Source organism: Neodiprion lecontei, chromosome 7 (genome assembly GCF_021901455.1).
Source record: "Neodiprion lecontei isolate iyNeoLeco1 chromosome 7, iyNeoLeco1.1, whole genome shotgun sequence".
Classification (NCBI taxonomy): Eukaryota; Metazoa; Arthropoda; class Insecta; order Hymenoptera; family Diprionidae; genus Neodiprion; species Neodiprion lecontei.
Window position 1 is genome coordinate 5,691,020 of NC_060266.1, and position 18,102 is coordinate 5,709,121.

At 37.9% G+C, this 18,102-nt stretch overlaps 1 protein-coding gene across 3 annotated transcripts; it reads right to left on the reverse strand.

Annotated features, from left to right (window-relative positions):
* Positions 1–1,833: 1,833 nt before the first annotated feature.
* On the reverse strand, positions 1,834–17,420 carry LOC107220366 (TATA-binding protein-associated factor 172). Of its 3 annotated transcripts, none has more exons than XM_046745713.1 (15): positions 17,403–17,420; positions 16,481–16,529; positions 15,476–15,738; positions 14,158–14,525; positions 13,580–13,904; positions 12,380–13,065; positions 11,555–11,934; positions 9,153–9,545; positions 8,463–9,024; positions 7,551–8,144; positions 6,777–7,099; positions 5,791–6,541; positions 5,286–5,552; positions 4,509–5,132; positions 1,834–4,264 (listed from the first exon to the last, which is right to left on the reverse strand). In XM_046745713.1, the coding sequence occupies exons 2-15, from the start codon at positions 16,489–16,491 to the stop codon at positions 4,034–4,036; spliced, it is 5,778 nt and encodes a 1,925-aa protein (XP_046601669.1). In that variant the 5' UTR covers positions 16,492–16,529; positions 17,403–17,420; the 3' UTR covers positions 1,834–4,033. The 3 variants fall into 3 exon arrangements, with proteins under 3 accessions (XP_046601669.1, XP_046601668.1, XP_015514420.1); XM_046745712.1 differs by lacking the exon at positions 17,403–17,420 and adding an exon at positions 17,203–17,346; XM_015658934.2 differs by lacking the exon at positions 17,403–17,420 and adding an exon at positions 17,186–17,346.
* Positions 17,421–18,102: the final 682 nt, after the last annotated feature.

The following is an 18,102-nucleotide window of genomic DNA, read 5'->3' on the forward strand; positions in this document are numbered from 1 at the left end:
AATTCTCTGACTTTTCCATCATTTTTCGATGTAAAATAAAAATCCGTGAGTATTCGAGGATTTTTGTTTTTTTTTAAATTAATCTTAAGTAGAGTCGCAATCGCGAAATGTAAATCGCTCAACACAGATATTGTTTATCAACAAGTCATGCTTTCTGGTATCTACACGGCAATTTAGTTTCTCCATGCAAAAAGGAAAAGAGAAAAATTGTCAACGACAATGAAAGACATCTAGCTCAGCAAAAATGTCGGTATTATAGGTATTATGTAATTATATAATCCAAAACTTTCCAGGTTCCTGTCTCTATTCAAACGGGGAAAACAAAGTTTCCTGATTAATTACGCATCGCAAGCCTTACGAAAGTAAACGATCTAACATGTTTCCGCTGAAAGTTAGATTGTATCCCTTAAACTTTGATTGATTATTTCATGGGTGAACTGAGTTTACGCTTATATGTACAAACCAGTCTTATGCATATGTATGTATACGGTACATATATGTATGCGCATACAAATTTATACATTATGTAATCACCCGCAAGTTGTTGGGTAACCGTGTTACGTGTAAATCCGGATTTATATGTATAAATTAGGGTGGTCCTTATTCAGGGTGTCGACGAATTTTTGCCAGACCATCCCCCAAATCAACTTCAAATAATTCGAAAACAATCGCCTAATTTTTTCAGATTTTTACATCGAATCTAAGATAGTCCGCATTGTGATCAAAGTTTCTTAAGGAAATTAACATGGGTGAAACTTTTTTTATCAGTATATATTTTATTGCAAGAGTAATAATGTTCCAAATAATCCGTAACCGCGAGGTTTTGGTGAGAATTAGTGCTACTATCTGGGAAAAAATACACGTCGTCGTACCAGGCAATCTAGACGAATTGCACAACCTCGAAACCTGGCTTTTTTTTTATTTAGAGCAAGTGCAATTCGTCTAGATTGCCTCGTACGACGATGTGTATTTTTTTTTTCACATAGCATCACTAATGCCGACTAAAACCTCGCAGTTACAGATTTTTTGGAACATTATTACTTTCGCGATAAAATATATAATGCGAAAAAAAGTTTTTCTCGTGTCATTTCCGTAAGAAACTTCGATCACAATGCGGGCTATCTCAGACTTGCTGTAAGAATCTGAAAAAATTTGGCGACTCTTTTCAAATGATTTGAAATTGATTTCAGTGATGGGGCGGTAAAAATTCGTCAACACCCTAAACAATAACCACCCTAATGTACGTATACATTAAACTGTGTCAAAAATCGGCTATTTATTTTTTTTCAAAATTCAAGTCGACAGTATTGTTCCAAATGACGAAAAAATAATGCAGTCCAAGCTTGAGCTGTTAATATTAATACTTAGAGGTGCATCATCGTAATTTTCTATTTCCCATTTAAATAACGTGGGAAAATTGTTGTTTTTTGACTTTAGAATTTTATAACTCGTCGACGCATTAGTCGACTGATAAGACCATAACGTATATTTGTAGGGAATTGAACGCTCTACAAAAAAGGTCTGTTATCATTTTATGATAAATCTACTCTTTCAAAAGTTATTTAAGACCCTTGACTTTTTACCTTAAATAACTTTTGAGAGAGTAGATGATAACAGACCCTTTTTATAGAGCGTTTAATTTTCGTCGAATATACTTTCCTTGTCTTACAAGTACACTAATGCTTTGACGAGTTATAAAATTTCAAAGTTAAAATAAACATTTCCCATGTTATTTGAATGGGAAACAGAAAATTTCGATGATGCACCTTTAAGTATTAATATTAAGAGCTGAAGCTTGGACAGCATAATAATTTTCAATCATAAATTTCAATAGTCGCATTATTAGCAACATCGGAGACATTGCAATATTATTTTCGGCTCTTTTCAACAATCCAAGATTTTTTATTTGGTTTTTTTTTTTTTGTTCATTCGTTATTCTATAAATTGTCTTATTAGTGGCGCATTGTTGAATGATGACACAGCAATTCATTCGCCTTTTTTATAAATCTATATTTAGTTCATCGTGCAACAATTCTATCAGTTTTTAATTTGTACAACGGATTTTATTTGGCATATTTTCAATTTGTTTGCGGTGATATTTAGTTTGAATTCGGGAAGCAAAGCACTTGTCCGATTGTTGGCCGATAATCTGGAATTGCTTTTTTTCCAAAAGCGTGGGAGGATAGAATAAAAAAATCTCACTGTCGGTATATCGGTCAACTGATTGCGAGCCTGTAGTGCTGAATTTATACAGCACGGCGTTAATAATTCATCATTAGAATTGTTTCAAGTAACAGTCTCACTATTGTTACCAGTTTATTGAATAAACAAATGTGCAAAGTCTGCTCAAACTTCGACGGTGCAATTGCACTTTAACTGGAGAATTTGGGAGTCATTTATATTTTGGAAATTGTTCAAATTTATGAAATATTCAAACCAGGAAAAGAAACGTGCAAGTTATAATTCGCAATTTCGCTATTTTTGTAAAATGTTTAAACTGCATGAACGCAACTAGCAAACATCACAAGGTGGCGACAATTTAGATAAGCTTGGAACAGTCAAAATGTTTCATCAGAAAAATACTATTTCAAAACGATTTAAGTACTTGAAAAAGTAATAAGATTAATTTCTTTCAATCAGACACGTAAATACACCCAATGAACATATGTTAGACTAGTCTTAAGTGATACTTACTAGTTTCGCGAGTTTGAATACCATAGGTGAAGAAGCTGTCTACGAAATATAGATGACAATTCGATTGCAATATTTCATACCATTCAACGATAAAGTGAAAAGCCAGAATTGTGTAGAATCTAAAATTCAAGTTAGGTAATTCTGCTCTCAGTTTAAAATGAAAAAGTCATCACAGTTTGTACGGATTTTTATACAAAGAAAATAGCATTATTAAAACCAATATCCAATAATACCAGTCAACATCGAATAAAAATGAATCCAAACATGTGAATTGTTATCGGAATTATAAAATGATATGTGTATATATATATATACACATATACACACTATACATATAGTGTAGACCGTTTTTTTTTTTTTACATAAAATTTACCTTAGTTGAGTTTCCTATTTGATAAATAAAATGAATAAAGAAAAGTAATTATTTACCTAATAATAATAAATGTATTTCATATAATAAACGAGGTTACATAATTCAAGTATGAGCAAAGTCTTGGCGGAATTTTTTTAATTAATCCGTCTAATGACAATCTAAAAAGAAAATATCTAAAAGGCTATAATTTATTCTTAACTTTCACTAAAAATCGTTCTCTTTACTTTTTGCAAATATTTTATGACGCTGTGGATAGTCGGTGTAAGGACAATATTTACTTTGAAACACTTTCCAAGTGAGAAAATACCTTAATTCAACCTAAGTAAATCAGATAAAGAGTTTGGAGGTGAATAAAATGCAACTTTTGCTTTTGCAAATGTACAATTAAATTTTGATTCTTAGTGTTTCTGAGCCGTGTTTGTTTACCGGGTTCTTTCGACTCTTCGCCATGGACTCGCAAATCACACGTCGTTTAATTTTGGCCTAACAGTTCTCTTATCATTACATACGAACTTTATCAGGCAGCTGTTGCAAAGACTGGGAGTAATAGTTGTTTTAAAAAATATCACGAGTTAACGTGTTGGAATTTGACACGTTCTCTAAAGCCTCTCTTTGCTACATTACGCATTTGGTTGCCTGATTTTAATCCTAAAACGTAATCTTACAATTTTTTACTTTAAGGCTACATGATCCCATTTTCTACATGATCTAAAGAGAGAATTCGTTGGCTATCAATAAAATGACATCTCTAATTCATGTGGGACGAATATTTTACGCGTAATAAAAAAGTTTCCTAAATTTAGTGCAACATGAGAAGATATATGGCAATGCAATGTTAGTCATTGCGTTAGATCGCGGTTCAACATTGTCAATTTCACTCTTTCGCGCAACACAAGACGGAGGATACTATAAACAAGAATTTATACCTCTCAAGAATGTCAATGCCAAACAAATCGATCTCTGACTCTAAACAGGACTTGGTTGATTATCACCACGTAGCGTTGAAAGGAAAGACTCAAGATCGTATTCGTCATCGTACTGTTGCTGCTCCCAAAGATCTGGGAGACTTTCTAACACAGATCGACCAACTCCAACGATGCCAGAAAATCCAGACTCACTTCCATCAACACTACCAGAACCTCCCTGTCCATCCATCCTTTTATCCTTGCTAGTGTCCAACGAGAACAGGTCCAGTAACTAAAATATTATATGCAGGATTATTTTCTATAACTTACTAAGATCACAGCTTCCAAAACATTTACAGTCTCTTACTACATGAGCTTCTGAAAATGATCAACATTTTGAATAACTTTCCAAATCATCATGACCTTATAATTAAAACAGCAAGTATCCATTGACATTGACAAAATATCTTATACTCGCAGAAAAAAATATGAAAAACAGTGGTAAAATGAATGGGCAAATATGGCGATACACTTGCCTGATCTGTTCCCATGGTCTCCATAGATGCGTTTTCCGTCGTGATGACAGTGTTGGCAGTGAGAAGTTTGAACTTTTGCAATCCCATGATCTTTTCTTCGAGTGTTGCCCTCGTAATCAATCGATAAACATTGACAACTTTCTTCTGTCCGATACGATGCGCTCGATCCATTGCCTGTAAATCTTTCATTGGATTCCAGTCGTGCTCAACGAATATCACTGTATCTGCTCCGGTTAGATTCAATCCCAAACCGCCGACTTGAGTAGTTAAAAGTAAAACGTCGATCGACGGATCGGCGTTGAAACGGGCAACAACAGAATGGCGTTGTGACGCCGGTACGCTTCCGTCAAGACGTAAATAGGTAACTGTGGGTAGATGAACTCGCAGCAAGTCTTTTTCCACGATATCCAGCATAGCTTTTAGCTGGCAGAAGATCAGGGCTCGATGCTGGCTGACCAATTGTTGCTGCTGGCCATCAGTCGTCGTTATAGCAGTCATTGAGACTGGTTGCTGCTGTTGCTGACCGATACCGCAATCTAGCAAGAGTTGCTTCAGTGCGGGAAGTTTGGCACCGTGTTCAATGTCGGTGAGAGAACTCTGTTGATGCTTAAGTGAAGCGCATACCTAACACATTGATTTCAATATAGCGGTATAGAATAAAAACACCATCAACACATAATTATAATCTGTAAATACCGAGTTATTGCGCAAAACATAACATACATTAGTATATATGTATAAAATGGCAGGATTCCATGTGTATAAATGTATACTTACGTAATGATATTGCGGATGCCGAGGGGTGAGCACTAATTTTGGATGATTGCAGACATTTCGGAGATAACGTAGAGCCTGGAAAACGTGTGTACCCAATGAATTATTGGCCGGCGCTGGGCTGGTGAGAGTCGCCGAATGTCGGGTACGGAAATCTTCGTAGAGAGTACGTTGTAACGGGGACAGGTCGCAGTAGTAATCCTGAGTAATTTTCGGAGGTAGGTCTTGCAATACGTCCTCTTTGTTGCGCCTCAGTAAAAAAGGTAACACCTGTCAAGCACGTAATTAAATAAGCACAGTTCGATATTTTTTTGACCGCTCTGTTTGTCCGAATGTTTCCATTTTGTGTATTCCATACAAATAACCAATTCTACGAAGTTGTAAACGTTCACCTTGAGAACATATGTAGAAAAACAATCTTAATGCACACTATTTCAGTAACTAAGATTTTAGAAATTCAACAGACATACAAAATTCTTCGCATTTATGATTAAAATATGACAAATACCTGACGATGGAGTGCTTCCATAGCCAACGCGCCTGCTTCCTGATCTTTTGCTCCTGCTTTCGGTTCTCGGCTAGCTAATATAGGTCGTGAATAACGTGCTGCAAACTGTTTCTCACTACCAAGGAATCCAGGCATGAGAAAGTCGAAAAGAGACCATAACTCGAGGACATCATTTTGCACCGGTGTGCCGGAGAGTATCAGACGATGATGTGCCCTGAGCCGTTTGGCAGCTTTCGCACTTTTTGTTTTCCCATTCTTAATAATGTGTCCCTCGTCGAGTATACAATAATTCCATTGAATGGATTCGAAAAATTCAATATCTTTCCTTACGATATCGTAGCTGGCGACAACTAACCGGTACCGAGATACCCGTGGACGTAACTTTTCACGTTCCGGTGGTGGTCCGGCGTATTGCAAGGCTGACAGATCCTTTGGTTTGAAGAATTTTTCAGCCTCGTAAACCCAGTGGCCAGTCAAAGTAGGCGGGCAAACAACGAGACTCGGAAATGTTTGCGGATGATGATAGTGATCGGTGGCCAACATGCACAATGTCTGCAAAGTCTTTCCGAGACCCATGTCGTCGCACAAAACTCCATGGAGCCGGTAACGGTTCAAAAAGGCAAGCCAATTTAATCCCTGGTGTTGATAAGCACGTAGTTCAGCCGACACTGGGACCGGCAATTTAGTATCAGGAATGCTTCGTGGATTTAGTAGTTGTTCCAGAAAATGTCTTTCTTGAGCTTTTTCATCACTAATTAGGTATGCAAAAAAAAAAAAAAACAGTATTAGGCAAAAAAACTTCTTTGATGGGAAACTGTAACAAGCAACAGTTTTATTGAATAGAATATTCGCTAGAAGTGTTTTTTTCGTTAATTTGTAAACTTGAAAAAAAAAAAACTTTTGAATGACAAATAGTGAATCAGGGAAAAAAATTTTTTTGACACCAATCGGAAACGTCGTTAAAAGCAAATCTGTTTATAATTTACCCAAGTAGGGGTGGATCTCCAATTGCTCCAGGATCAAGTGGCATGAGTTGAACAAGAGTCGCAAAGGTTGCGCTGCAGGTGAGGCGTACAGCTTGATTTTGATCACTCATTCGCCCAAGTAAAGGTACAACGAGTAGAACAGCATATGGAACAATCCCTACGCCTAAGCTCTCCACCAAACAAGCAAGTGATTCGGCTGCTCCTTGACGTTTAGCATCTATTTCAGCAGGGGCTATTATCTTGACTTTATCCGTACTTGAACTGTCTTTCTCAATACTCGGCTCTAAGAGTGGTATTACGCTTCGAACTACCTGCCTCATTACCTGAGAAAAACATAAGAATTTCTTATTATAATAAACGTTAATAGACATGCAGCATTAGCTCGAATTATGTGAAGAGTCGTTCGGAGAATTATTTTTTGTTACACCGCATCATCAAAACTGATGGTAATATGTAACTTTCGTTGTAATTTTGTTATCTATTCATCAAACATTAAAGAATATGAAAAGTTACAGGCACTCAAATTTCATTGTGACATGATTATTCGGTAGTTTAAAGCTGGGAGTTTGCAATTAAACTTGAATGTGATCTTCTGAAATGTGTTACATAGAAACAAGTGAAAAACAAGCTCGTTCTATGAGCCAGCAGAATTCAAGTTTTAGATTTGAGGGTAACATAAATTAGAAAATTGCAATAGATCCGACTCATGGAACGAGTTAAATCTAAATTCTAGTTCACAAAAGTAGAATTCATCTGCACGGATAAGGACTTTACCTCTTCAGTGCGCAGAGTGCCTAATACAGCAATGCAACGGGCAGCCATGTGTCTGACAGCTCTGTAAGGGTGTGCCAAAAGATTGCAAAGTCGTGGTACACATGCAATCGCGGGCGGTAAAAGGGACGCGTCAAGACTTGAGGCGACTGTTTCCAGTACTTGAAGACTGGACACCAATTGAGTCGCTTCTTCCTGATGGTCTTGCTGATAGGAACATTCGTCGGGACCAGAGTTTTTGAGAGCCGCTGGTAACATCAATTCCCAGAGACGTGGTAGACGCGAAGATAGCTGGGCTCCAAGCAGCTTTGTTACGGAAGTAAGCGCCAAGGTTGCACCACGGCGACGAGTTTTCGCCGCCTTCGCTTCCGGTTCTTCGTATGCCAGTAACTCTTCGAGAGGTATTTCCGTTGTCGGTGGTCTACCAGGACCGCGACCTCCGTTACCCCCAAAACCACCACGATTGTAAGCAACTCTTTCTGCGTGTCGATGTCTGTTCGTCAATGTGAGAATACCCTCAAATGGCTGACTGTCCCCTACTATCCGTGGTGTAAACTCCGGATCCGAGCAAAGAAACATACACAAGTTTGAAGCAATCTGGAAAATCAATATCAAATTTTCAAATCAGTTCTCAGCGCCTTATTTTGATCACGGCACAATTTAGTCGCTCGATTGTGCATCAAATATTAAGTATAGCACAAATCTGTTTAAAAATAAAAACGTGCAAAACACAAATTTCTATAAGAGTTAATCTTATCGTTGCTAACAAGCGTACTAAAAATATTTTTGCTTGCTCCACATGGTTCAAATGAAGTATATTTATCATCGATCTTTTTGAAAGAGAAGAAAAAAAATTTCAATAATAGTAAAAATCTGAACTTTATCGTGGAAATAATAAGACAAAAATAATATTACTTTGTGATTTGGAGAGGGTTTCCTTTCCACGCAGAGATCTATAAGGTGTGCGAGATGGCGTGCAGCAAGACTTTGCAATTCATCATTTTCTTCCCGCTTTATCGATTCCATGAGCGGCTTTACAAGAGGGTTCAGGGGGCAATCTGCGCCCGGAAGACAGCGCAGCATTGTCGCAGCTCCTGCGAGCGCTGCCATGGATGTTATATTGAGCGCATGCTGTTGCATCGCAGTTGCAGTAGCACCTGATTCTATGGCACGTCTTCGTTCCTCCAAACTGTCCAACACTTTGGGTTTCAATTTCACTGCGGTATTGCCGCTCCCAGCAGCAGTTCCTAAGTTTAACAGGCTCGAAACAGTTTTCCCCGTAAGTATAGTGATTTGCTCAAGAGTCATCACCCCTGTACTTATTGCTGATGCATCGAGACCGGTTCCTTCCTTGAGCGGTAACTTGTAGTGCTTTAAAGTAGCGATATAGTCACGCGTCTCTTGTAACAAACGAGTGAAGGTCACAGCAATCTCATCGTAGTAAACGCACTCACTCAGACAGCCCAAGAGCTTCTCCCTGATGATATAAGACATGGAATAACGTCATGTGTAGTTGGAAAATGTATATCGAGAGTTCATTACATCGATGAACAGTTCATTGAATCTTATCGACTTGTACAGTCAACAATACAAGTAACTACGTACTTGAGAATATCAGGTATCGTCGGCGGATGGGGTTGTTCTAAGGTTGCCCAATGGGCCATTGTGAGTCCCGCGACCGTGCGTTGCAGGGCGGATCGTGAGGCTAAATGGACCAGCAGAACTTTCGCGTAGCAAAGTGCAGGACTCGGTGTATCTGCCGTGTAAATTACCCCTGGAGCAGGGCGGACTACATAGCACGAAAGTAGGCCAAGCATTCTTGCTGCCATACAACGTGCACGAACAACATTAGATCGACGTGTTGCTGGAGCTACAGTTTCTACACCACCTATGTAGACCTTCAACTCCGACGCTGACTTGCCGCCACTTCCGCAACCACCGCTACTGCTCGAATCGGATTGAGCGTCGCTTCCGTTACCACCGCAACTTTTTGTCACTCTGTAAATGTAACACGAGATATGGTTAATAATTGAGCCTGAATTAATGCAGACATAACATATTTTTAAAGTGAAAAACGCTGACGGAAAATTGGAATTCTAAGCAGATCGGAACAAATCATGAAACGGAGAATATAGGGATAAAAATACTTTCAATAGAATTTGGCTAAAATTTACATAAATTTGCTATCTATCTGAGGAATAATTTCCTAGAATGGTATCCCTTAAAATCGAAAAGTTCAAGAGATTTGGGTAAAAAAAAAATAAGTAGCATGAAAAAAATATGTTAAAAGAACAGTGTAACAACTCAAAACAATGACCGAAAACTATTTACGGACGTAGAAGACTTGATGCTAGAAAAAGACGCGATTAATACCATATACCAAGTCCTACGTCACTATGGGAACAAAATACATCGGTCAGTGTTATCAGTAATTGCACAAAAGTATACGTGCTAACAAATCCTGTATCAAATATGAATCCTGCGAAATTGTTGGACTGTTTTATATGCATTGGCCAAAGGCCTATCATTGCATTTTTCAAATATGAAAGTAATCGAAACGGACAATAAGCTCCAATGTTGATAATTTAGAGAATTGATCAGTATCTCAACCGAAGTCACTGCGTTGTAAATAAACCCACAAACATTTGTGTGATTCTTCCCGGAATTTCGGCTTCCACTGTGACTCGAAAATGAATATATATCATTATTTATAAAAACCCGCCACCCCTTCAGTCAATCAGACAATTAAAGACATAAGCCAACGTGAAAACAATCACAAATAGAATTGTTTCGTACACTGTGTTCAAATTACAAATAGTCACAAAAACTATTTACATTGGCCAGTCCCTACCATTCAGTAGATCTCTTAAGGGTTATGCGTTAATTGTAGTCCGCCTGAATGGTGATCTGATTGCCTAAAGGCTGGGCATCACAACAGCTAAACTATGCCCAATTTCAATATTTTGCAGAGCTCAGCGTGTATGAAATCCGATCCTAAAATAGAAGAATAATTTTAATTCCAGTTTCGTGACAATATATGAATAGCACATAGTGCGTCCGTTGTTTGCTATTTGCTGCGAACCTGAATGAAAAAAAAAAAAAATCATTTTCATTGAAACAAGACAGTCTATAAGCTTTGAGCTTGAGAAGTATATCTTCAACATGTTGCGAAAAGCTGAAATCATAAAAGAGGGAAAAACAACTTCAATATACACGAAGACAAATTATAAACCATGATTTTCTATATGGCATTTGGTAAACGGTGGGAACTTTTTCTAATTGCTACAACTACTGACACATTTGGGATATGGAGTTAGTTAGTGTATTCTAAACGTAAATTAGTAGACATTTCAGAAGATTTTCAATATGTCTATGTGTAATGCTCACAGGGAATGTTAAATTATAATTAAACAAGTTATATGAGATTGGTTTCTGTAGAGTTTCTCACAATCCTAGGGGGAACTACGATATGAGTTTGTCATATTAAACTTAAACCATCGAGCTGAATATTACTTATATGCAATTATACGCTCATCTCACCTCAGGTTGCAAAAAAATCTAACATAAACATTGAAAAACTTGGCAGACCTAATTTCAAGCCTGTCTGATAAGTCACAGAGGATAATATTCGTGATCCAGGTAGATTTTCCTCTCCGCAACCTTTCAGTTGTAGAAGTATTCTACAAATTTTTTATTGTACATGTTCGAAATTTCTCTGACTGGTGATACTGTCGATTGTTGATAATTACTCAAATTCTCAACAGTTATAAGGTGAAAAAAAGAGAAATTGCACACGTTACATTCAAGGAAAAATTTAAAAACGTAACACAATAGGATTTAAACGACATAATTATAATTTTCCGAATAAACGAAGACAACCTGGTGTTATCAGATAAAAAGTTCTTGTAATAGCACATATATACGAAAATAACATCGATAAGGGTAAAGAAAAAGGTAACTAACCAATTGTTTATCATCAAATTTAAACAGAGACATCGCATATTTACCTTGAGCTATGCTGAGTTGTTGTAGCGGTCACCAGCAGAGCGGGACTAAACGGTACGTGTTCTGGTTGCATGGCAAGACAAAGCCACGTGCTAACGAGAGGACAGGAAGCGTGCAGCAGCAACTGAAGGTCACTCCGTACGACGAGATTCTGCCACACTCGCTCCGCCACTTCTTGTATAGCAGCCACGTGTTCAACTAATGCGCGCTGAAACACCTGACGCAAAGCTTCCTGCAAAACGCTGCCACCGGCGTCCCCCCACCGATCCTGCTCATCTTTCGGATTTCCATCATCTCCCGTAAGTGTAAGCAGCGTCTGTAACGTGGCTTTTCTCACGCTCGAACTTGAGTGACCTAAGAACGGCCACAACCTCGGTAAAACCTAAACCGCAAGTATACACAACTATTTATCGCATTGTTAATAACATTGTGGTTATAAAACAGTATAATACAATATTACGAGTATTGTTACGTGGTATTGACATCGATTACGGATCCTCGATATGGATACCTAATTTTGCCTTACGGAACAGTCTGCAAGGAAAGCATTGATCTGTAGAGAACTACTTTAGAATTCTTATTTCAATGGTAAAATATGCATTTTATTTAGAACTTTGATTGGAATAATGAATATTTTGATAAATTCGTTCTGGTTTGTGAGCATGCTGATTTCGACATAAATTTTCGAGCAGTCTTGGACCAAAATAAAAAGACCCTTGTTTCGGCGATAATTGAATTTCACAGAAATAAATCCACAATTCTCAAATTATAAATTAAAAAATTATTCAATCATTTTAAATTTCCAATCAGCTAGAAATTAAACCAACCTTGGATAAAGGTTGCGGCGTAAGATGTTCACGGGCAGCAGGTAAAGACAAAATCGCAGCGAGTAGACCCATAAAGCTGTTGCAGGCAGCGGCCAGATCGTCCTGTTCATGCAGCAGCTCCCAAAGCCGCAGAACAACAGCTTCAAGTTGCGACGGTGTGAGAAGTTTGGGCAAGACGCCAGCTACCGGAATCAAAGCACTTGCCGCCGCAGCACCAACGTCGTCCACTGGATCGGCGAGCCCGTGCATGGCTGCTGGAAATGCCCTTGGTAGCAGTTCATCGAGAAGATCATCTCGAACAGCGAGCAAATATTTTAGTGCCAAAAGGGCACCGTGTCTGGCTTCCCACTCGTTATGTTCGAGTAGTTTCAGGACAACGGACAAAACCCCCAATGCTCCGCCCTCCTTAATTTTGTCATTATCTTCTTCCGTTTTGACCTCCACCTTTATTGTTTTCTGCCCATTTTCACGGTTTTCTGAATTGTCGGTACATGGCATTAACAATAATAGGGAACCAAGTGCCTGAGCGCAAGTCTCACGAACCGGAGCTACGACTTGATCTGAGACAAAGTCACCAAATCTGTCCAGACCCAAAACGCAAAGCAGTCGCAACGCAGCGTCTTCTACCCATCGACGGTGACTTTCTTCCATCTCTTCTTTTGTTTGATCTCGTGACTTGCCGGCACCTAAACGGCATCAATGCAATCAAAGTATTGAAGCACTAACTGTCAATCGCAATTTGGTTGTAATATTTCAATGGGATTGAAGTTAGTATCGTTATTGTGATAATACGATTTCTTAAAAAATAATCATTTCGCGACTTCAGAATTGTCCGAAGTTCTGTAAATTGCAATAAAGCGGAAGACATTCATATTTCGCCAACTTTCCTTTTTCAAAATAGCTGTTCAGTTGTAAAACAATGATTATCCGTACAATGTTCTGTTACATTAACGTAACTTGTACATTTTACATCTCAAGCCACATTGCAATAGTGTAAAGAATAATAGTTTTACATAAAGTTAATGAAATATCATTGCATTTTTACTTACAATTACCGATAATACGATTATTGAATAATAAATTAATAACATTACGAATAAAATGTCGAATGGTAATCAGTCAGGGTGGCTGGGTCAAAAAAAATTAATGGAATATAACTAAAGAAAAATCTCTGACATAATTGCTATGTGGTGAATTTACCTTTTCCATGTAGCCGAACAAGTTCACGCAACGCTGTCGCAGCACCATGACGAACTTCCCATTTCTGGCTGAACAGGTCCTGACAAAGACTCTCCGCGAATGAATCGAGCGGCCACTCGACAGCAGTGTCAGGCCAACATCCGGTTCCGTCTGGGACTCCCCAGTTTCCTCCCTCATCGCCACTCCACGATGCTTCAGACGTTGCGTTTTCTTCTTGTTTTGGCCTTTTAACATATGGTTCACCACTGCCGCTTGTTACCGAACTTTGATGATCTTGCGTATCGTCGGGCTCCCTGGAACGTTGCTTTGAAATTGACTGACGCGCCTGAAAACAAGTTAACTCATCGATTACGATAATCCTGAATGTGTGGATGAGATATATTTATCGCGATGACAAATTTGTTAACGATTTTTTTTATCTAATTGATACCTTCCAGAGTTTATTTCTTCTCGTATAACATTTTTTTTTGACAATTACTGAGCCCTGAAACTCTAACTTCAAACAAAATATCATTCTATTGTGTGTCCGAATTAGGGTCAACAAAATGTTAGTAGCTAATTGATTTGAAGTAACAAACCTTACGCCGTGCACGATTCATTTCTCGACGGCTAAGACCACTGGGTTGGCACATTGTCTCGTCAATGGGCATTTTTGTTTGCGACACACCAGACGTTTGCACCGATGGTGCAAAATCGTCATTTGTGAATAATTCATTGGTATCGATGCCCATAAGTCGAGGATGGAGACCGAATTTTGCAGCAAACATTTTTTCTGTTTGCTGCGGGTTGGGCGGCTCACTTGTCTCAGCTACAACTAAGTCGTACTCGCTACCCTCAGATCCGGTTAAATGTAAACTACGTGCCAACACTCTTGCCATATCAAAATCTCGCAAGCTGAGTCTGTTGACTTTACTGAACTGACGTACTTGCCCATCCTCGGTTTCATCTACAAAAATGAACAATCATGTCATTAAATCAAAACTAAATGTTTTTTCGTTACAATCTTTTCATCACAATGTAAGAAATCTTGGCTACATACGATCATTTCAATTTTAATGATTTTTAATTTTAATTCACTGGTCAAATATTGTCCAAGATTTAGGACTGAAATTATTAATCAAGATAATAATAAAAGGAAAGGCGAAAAAAAATTTTCACCATTTATTCTTCAGCTTTGACTAGAGTTTTGAAGCTGTTATATCTAATACCTGTAAACTTATTCAATGCAGTGCTACCATTAAATAACACAGATACAAAATAGTTACTTCAATGGCTCGCTTACACTATTTACTGTATTGCTGCAAACTTTTTGTACATTTTTTTAACAAAATTATAAACGTCAGACTTCACTAAAGCATAATTTCGTTGTTTCAAATGTGTTATCAATTGTTCAAAAATTTTTTCTTCAAAATATAATCTTACATGTCAAGAAGCATAATTTGAATATCTCGATTCGGTGGAAATCATCGATATTGAATGAATTTGGATTCCAAAAGTTATGTTTCAAATAATGAGACAGAACTCGATTCCAGTATTGGGTTCTAGAATTATGAAACTTTGTAAACACCTTGATGTTTACACCCAGTACATATGTACATATAGCATATGTTGAACAACTGTGTACACCAAACTTTGGATAGAGTGTAAACCAACATAACACGGTACTTTATACTTCCCCTCAATTATGCAGCTGAAGCTAGCAACCAAACTCGTTTCGATTGAAATGAAGCAATCGATGCCAGTAGTAAAAATTTTGTCAAACTTTGTGAAAAGCGAATACTTTCAGACTATCTTACGCGTGAAACGTTACCGAATCATTCTACGTATATCAAGTTTATTGCATTTAGTAAATTAATGAATCTCATGATCATGTTCCAAATAAAACAATCAAGATACCTTGTTGCAGTTGGGCGTCAGGCACATTTAGGTGTAGAGGTTTCGGGTCCCATTGTGGAACTTGGGCAAGTATTGCTTGAACGGCGTGGGCAGCGGCCACCCTCGTATCCCACTGAGGTGACTTCAATAATGTAGAAACTCTGGCTAAAAGATGATGCAGTTCATGCGGATGCAGCCGTTGGGCCTCGCCAAGCTGTTGAGCTGCGGCTCTTCTAGTTACGGCACTAGATCCAGTTTCCAAAAGTACAAAAAGTCGATCCAACCTATTATGCAACAGATTGCTATAGATATTATGGGATTGGAGATTAGAATATGGTCCTGAGACCGTTTCCTTTTTTAAAATATCGAGATATTATAACGCATATTATTATCTTGAAATCAGTAGCATTAACGTGAAGAAACACTGCAAAATATTAACTATTTAGCTATTTCAGACTGAATTTTTTGTAAGAATTGAACTGGAAAGTTATCGCTATATTTAGATTTAAAACGGTTTACCTGATTTCACACAATTCTAAACTTTCAAAATAGTAGATATCCTTAAAAATGTGTCGTTACATTCAGATTACAAAATTAAAATTGGTTGAAAAGTTTTTTGAAAATTATTCAAGGTCTTTGAGGCTAGCAGGAGGTAAAGTAAACTTCTACTCCGTAATATTGATTGGAATGAGATATTTTTTTACTCGATATTTCACTTATCATTTACACCTGAGACTTGGAATTTCTTAAAAAGCAAATTGTACGTCCAGATCATAATCTCGTACACTTAGTGAAAAGGAATATTTTTAGTTTATTTGTGATTCATATTCTGTCACCATTCTTTGAAAATTTTATGTAACTTTATAATGGGTGAAAGTGGTAAATCAGAATCAGAGCAAAAGTTTATCTTTCCGCGCTAGCCCATGATAGAGATTCACCAAAATATTCCTTGCATATTTCACTACATTATGGAAATTCAATTTTACTGTCGTGTTGAAAAATCATCAAATTACTAAAACTAATTACCGTGACGTCATGATGATCTTCTAGTTGAAACGGAGGTTCGTTGGAAATTCTGCAACGAGAAAACAATCACACGATTAAAAATCTGATATATAGTTGAATTGCAGCGATCATTTTTATACAGCCAGAAATACATTGCTTTGTAGAATGTGACAATAAATGCCAATCATTTCTCATGAGCGTTAAAAGGCCAAATTATCAATGATCAAAGTTTTATTAAGGCTCGATGCATAAATTCTGAACATCATTTCAATTAGCAAACAGCAGGAAACTCAGGTTTCTGAGGATGCTGAATGTTTGCGCTTTAATTCTAGGTTGCACAGATCTATGACAAAATGTAATCATCCATCATTACTAGCCGTATACATGCTTCGGTAAATCGGAATCATAGTATTTATCGAACGCATAGGTGTACGATCGTTAATGCAGTGTCAATTTCAACGACTGCTCCTGGCATGACTTGTGCATCAGACTAAGCAGGCAATAAATCATATTCCTAAATCTCTCACCGATAACATTTGTCAAAACAAGCGGCGAATAAAGGAAAGACATTAGACGTTGAGAGGAGTGCCGTAGACGGTAAGGAAGTAAGATAATAGACGAGGAAGAGTTTTGATTCACACGTAACCCCGATCGCAATCCCAATATGGATATAATAACAATCGTGCAATATGTGCTCGTAGTTTTCAGCTATGAGCTCAGGTTTACCTCGAGTTTCGGCTCACCCAGGATATTTTTCAGTCTCAGCTGACCTTCATAGCCATATTCCACCGAATAGCCACCGTAAAATTGACATTAATTAAAAAAATTAATGTTAAACTCGAAAGAAAGAATACATTTTTTGGAGAGGAACGCATCTTACAAGCATCAAATTTATACTGACAGCCATATTGCCGATGAACCTGAGTTTTGTCCGGGGATTTACCTCCGATTGGACGGTTCCTAGGGGGGAAGATTAGAACCACGTGACAATATCGACCAATCAGACGTCGAGCTCTACTCCTCATGCAAATCAGCCGTGGAATAATATAAGAGATGCGTTTGTTTATAGGAATTAAAGTCATTCCGAGTCCGAATTCCGAGTGACTTCAGAGCGCTCTCCGCAGCTCTCGAGTAAACGTCGTGGTGTAAGGCAGGCTTACGACTGCTAGCAGAGTATTTGTAGTACAATCGGTCCTGCAGCTTAAATTCAAAGTATTTGAAATAATGAATCAATAGATATACTTTCAATTAGAATACTTTCAAGTGCTCAGCAGCTCCAAGGTGCTAATTTTTAGCCAACGACAAACATTGGACAACGATCTTGATCGTCTGCTAGCTGGCCTAAAATCCATAAAAATCTATAATCAAACAAACCTGCTGAGCGGGTTTGCATCGTGGATCAAAGTCGGATTAGAATCGAGTTCAAGTTGAATTGCAGTTGCGTATAACATGAAATAGTTTTTGCAAACTTGTTTGGTACTACGTTATTAGTACTATTGCTTTTGGACCCTGATTTGGACACATTTTTCACTCGTGAAAGCGGTGATAAGCGCCATCTAGGTCAATCAGAAGTCAGCTTTAAACAATAAATCTTATCTTCTCGAATGAAAAATAAGTCAGAATCAGGTCCGGGATTCATCCTT